Here is a 4,915-nt window from a genome sequence, read left to right as displayed (position 1 = left end):
CCACATTAGAATTCATACAATACGGACAAGGAAATTGAATGAAATGGAGACACACAAATAATGGTTCAAAGGTGGTATTCTTTCAAAAAAAAACAAATGTTTTATTTATGTAAAGGTGATGAGGATGGTCGATGTTTAATAAAACAAATTAAATATTTATTTAAAATTATACTATTAAATAATTAAAAAATGAAGTATTCAGCCACTATGTGGTCAAATGAAAAATAATATTTATGTTATTAGTTGTGTTATTGGTTAAATAACATCTAAATATTCAAATATATAATATCCCTTTTGAAGCTTATCTACTCCCGCGAGTTTGGAACATTTCATTGAAATTTGACACAAAATACAGTTAATGGACAGACTTTAATAATATAATGATGGGTTCTGTCACACAGTGACAGATAAAAACCATTTAATAATAAAAAATCTTAAAAATTTGTGATAAAAAAGTAAAATACAATAAATTACAAATTCCAACTTATTATTCAATGAACTTTAAATTACAATAAAATAAGAACATAAACATTAAACCTTTTGAAAAAAAACCTTAAACCAAATTTAATTTAAATTTGTTCTAATTATATGTCATAATGCGTTGTTTATTACTGTGTAGAATAAAGACACCGAGGATAGAAAAATATAAACAATTGGCTGAATATTTGAAGCAGCAAAAGACAATTCAAATTATCTCAACACGCATTTGTATGAAAGATAAAACAACACTAATAAAAGTACAAATCAAAGCACTCAACGCCGAGTCTTAACACTTAAAACCAATGCACCAGTTTACATTCTTGAGCAAATGTTTTTGCTTTGATTAAGAAGATTGTTGCTGAAATCATAGTATGAGCCGAAACTGTTAAAAAACATTTAGATATCTTAACAAGAGTAAGTTAAGTCTTTGAAAAACTAAAAGGTCGCATTAGAAGATTTGAAAAAACAAAGACTGAACTTAAAAAAAATGGGATGAATGCAATAAATTTGAAAATTATATTTCTGAATGGAGACCAAATTGATACTTCTTGAACAAGTTGTTTATTTACAAACAATCAAAAAACGCGTACGTAATGGAGTTGATTGTTTTATTTTCTTCCATCTGTGAGACTTCAGTCGTTAAACACTTGTAGGTGCGCCTTCGCAGTTTCATCAAACAGAACAATGCTGTATGGTTTTCTTCTGACTGCTCTGCAAGTGCCTTTGCATTCTTTGTCTTGCCAACAACACTTGGCACAAGGAACATGAATTACTTAGTTAAGTTAGTGTCTGAACAATAACAACTTCTGCTTCTTAAAAGAGTCTCAGGTCACATCCTCACCACACCAAACAACTTGTGTGTGTGTCTCGTCACCAATTTAAGTAATCTTGTCTTCTTGTTCTGTGTCACTGCTTACTGTGATAGGTCCATTTGCTCACCACGTCATCTATTAGCTGTGGGGATCATTTGCACCAGCAGCATTAGTGTTACTTTTGTTTGGTTCTTCAATTTTATGAGCCACTTTTACCTCTGGAATTGCATGACACTTTAAGTCTGTGGCAACCTCAATGTCTGCTGTTGTCTGTTTCAGCTCTCTCAAATGCCATCTTCTCTAGTGTCGGTTGTGTGTTTTTTCTTTACAAGTTATTGATTTCGTCTGACTGTGAATTTTTTACGTGAAGATTGTTGCACACTCCTCATCAACTAAATCAATTGCCTCCTCTTGCAACAAGTTCGCGTTGATGTATCTCTTTGACATTAATGCAGCTGCAACAAAAACACGTCCACGATTGTAGCCCCATAATGGCTTTCTCCTGTTGCACACGCATACAAAATAGTGTGGCTTTTATCTATGAACAGAATAATTTGAATCTTCAACTTTTTCACATCCTTTAAACAGCATTAAATCACTTTTCAAACAGTCCTTTGTATTGCCCATCAGCAATCAATGCACCCATATCAAGTGCACTGACTCTGCAATGCAAGTTTAAAGAAACAATATTTGACTTTTCGCTACCTTAAACATTTCACAACAGCTGTTTTATTATAACCAGGTTCAACAAGCAATGGTAAAAAAAACTATTTAATTCGACAATATAACAAATTTGTTGTGATTTTGTTTGAATATTTTATTTGTTTATTTAATAACATTTTAATTTAATTTTCTAAATTAAAAACAACAGTTTTAATGAAATATTTTAACTATATAAATACAATGAATATCATTTTGGTGACCCATTTTTTATTATATTTAGCACTATAATATTGTATTATATTTTAATAATAAATTATCATTTAAGAATGGGTATTTTTACGAAAATAATCTCATAACTTTTAATAGTGAATTATATATTAATCTATAATTTATTAAAGTTGTTTACAAAGAAGGATTTTGAAATATTTAAATACTGAAAAACTGTAATTATAAAAATGTGTGGACTTTCTGGTTATCATGCTATGATAGTATCGAAGTACTTTGAGACTATCAAAGACTTTATAAACTTGGAGTTTGTATGCAAGAAGTTTAGTGGTAATATGGGAAAGTTTCATTTTAATCCGTTTTCGTTGAATTCCAAAACACTTGGATACTTTCCAAACATCGAGACACTTCACTTGTGGAATAAAAAAGATGAAAATTTTGGCAATGAATTTATGACCAACACAGAAGAAAATGAAGACAATGGAGATATAACCATTTTAAAGAAAAAGTTCTTTCGAATTATTGTGTGGTTCAGTGTTGATTTTGGAACGGTTGACAGAAACAAAAGTCGAAACATCCAGTTTAAAAATGTCACTTACACTCAAAATGATAGAAATAAATATGGTTATAACATACCATTGAGCGTAACATTTATTGATGGTAATTGTTTTGATGGATGCAGTAGTTTAACTAGTGTCAACATACCATCAAACGTGACATCAATTGGTAAATATTGTTTCATTAGATGTAGTAGTTTGAGCAGTGTTACAATTCCATCTAGTGTTAACTCATTTGGTGATTATTGTTTCTGTAGATGTTGTAGTTTGTGCAGTGTTACAATTCCATCTAGTGTTAACTCATTTGGTGATTATTGTTTCTATTGTTGCAGTAGTTTGTGCAGTGTTACAATTCCATCAAGTGTCACATTAATTGATGATGGTTGTTTCTGTAGATGTAGTAGTTTGAGCAGTGTTACAATTCCATCTAGTGTTAACTCATTTGGTGATTATTGTTTCTGTGAATGTAGTAGTTTGAGCAGCGTTACAATACCATCGACTGTGACATCAATTGGTGATGGTTGTTTCTGTGAATGTAACAGTCTCAGCAGTGTTACAATTCCACTAGGTGTCACATCAATTGGTGATAATTGTTTTGATGGATGCAGTAGTTTAACTAGTGTCAACATACCATCAAACGTGACATCAATTGGTAAATATTGTTTCATTAGATGTAGTAGTTTGAGCAGTGTTACAATTCCATCTAGTGTTAACTCATTTGGTGATTATTGTTTCTATTGTTGCAGTAGTCTAAGCAGCGTTACAATTCCATCGACTGTGACATCAATTGGTGATGGTTGTTTCTGTGAATGTAACAGTCTCAGCAGTGTTACAATTCCACCAGGTGTGACATCAATTGGTGAATATTGTTTCTATTGTTGCAGTAGTTTGAGCAGTGTTACAATACCATCAAGTGTCACATCAATTGGTGATGGTTGTTTCCCATCAAACACAGTAGTTCATCAAAGCAAATGAGTTAATTTGATAATATTTCATTTATTTATTTTTTATTATTAATAAAAATAATATTAATTGAAAAAAAACAAATAATTATTAGCCAAATTGATTTTATCAATTTCTTAAAGCGCGCAAGAAATAGGAGGAGGTTACTAAAGCCGACCCCCTCTTCCACCTCCTGGTAACAGAGATTACTTAAATGTAAGATTTTGTAATTTGGTGAGTATATACCACGTCTTTTTAAATATTAATAACAAAAGTTAATATAACAGAATTAAGTGATATAAAGAAAAAGTATCAGTTTTTTATCAATAATATGAAAACAACACCAAGGAATTTAGTAGACTTGTTATTTGATAATATAAAGATAATTTATTGTGTTTTTTGTTTGTGTAATGTTATGCACATTATCAAATTTTTAAAATGGATACAATTATTTTCACAACAATTCCTTATTTTTTCATAACAATTAGATTTGTACATTTTTTTCAGCCCTGTTTTAAAATAATTATTTTTTGTTTTACAATTTGCGTGATTGTTGCATAATTGGCATTATTGTTGCATATCAATATCAGGTGTTTCAGAACTATTAATTTATCCTCAAATCAATAATTTATTGTTCCAAAACAAAAAGTTGTTTTGATAATTATTGTATTTTGTTTTAAAATAATATAGTATTATTGTATAATCGCATTGTATAATTTCACAACAAAACGTTATAAATTAACACAAAAAATAAACTATAAACTAAAAAATAATATAATCGCAATTGGATTCTTTGAGTTCACCCACGGAGATGAAGTCAAAGGATTTTTAATCGCGAAGAGGTTTTTTATTTGTAGAAACACCACAACCGGTAGAAATGGCAGAAAGAAAAACAGCCGATGACATTGTTACCTCATTAGTCCCACTACCACCTCAGCCATTTGTACACACAGCTCAACAATTGAATAATGAGAGGACTAAGAGGATTTATGTCGTTGTTACAGAAACACAGAGGAAGACTTTAACTGAAGAATACGCTGAATATGGGAAGGCAAAATACTGGAAGTTCTATAAATTTGGTGAAAAAAATCGTATTAGTGAGTCTTCAGTTAAAAGATTATTGGGACAATTGGCGAAAGGAGAAGACATATCGAAACCCAGAAAACAAGGAAGAAAGTTTAAATACAGTACTTCACTTCTTTCAGCTATTGCCAAAAAGTTGTCACTGAAGGAAAA

The 4,915-nt window shown here is 30.4% G+C and overlaps 1 protein-coding gene across 1 annotated transcript; it reads left to right on the top strand.

The window, feature by feature from the left end:
- Positions 1-2,410: 2,410 nt before the first annotated feature.
- On the top strand, positions 2,411-3,712 carry EIN_513220 (hypothetical protein; the record flags this gene model as incomplete). The annotated part of the gene is made up of 1 exon (XM_004254377.1): positions 2,411-3,712. One exon carries the CDS (start codon positions 2,411-2,413, stop codon positions 3,710-3,712), a length of 1,302 nt encoding a protein of 433 aa, XP_004254425.1.
- Positions 3,713-4,915: the final 1,203 nt, after the last annotated feature.

Source organism: Entamoeba invadens (genome assembly GCF_000330505.1).
Source record: "Entamoeba invadens IP1 unplaced genomic scaffold scaff_1105074726659, whole genome shotgun sequence".
Lineage (NCBI taxonomy): Eukaryota > Evosea > Mastigamoebida > Endamoebidae > Entamoeba > Entamoeba invadens.
This window is presented reverse-complemented; position numbering and strand designations above follow the sequence as displayed.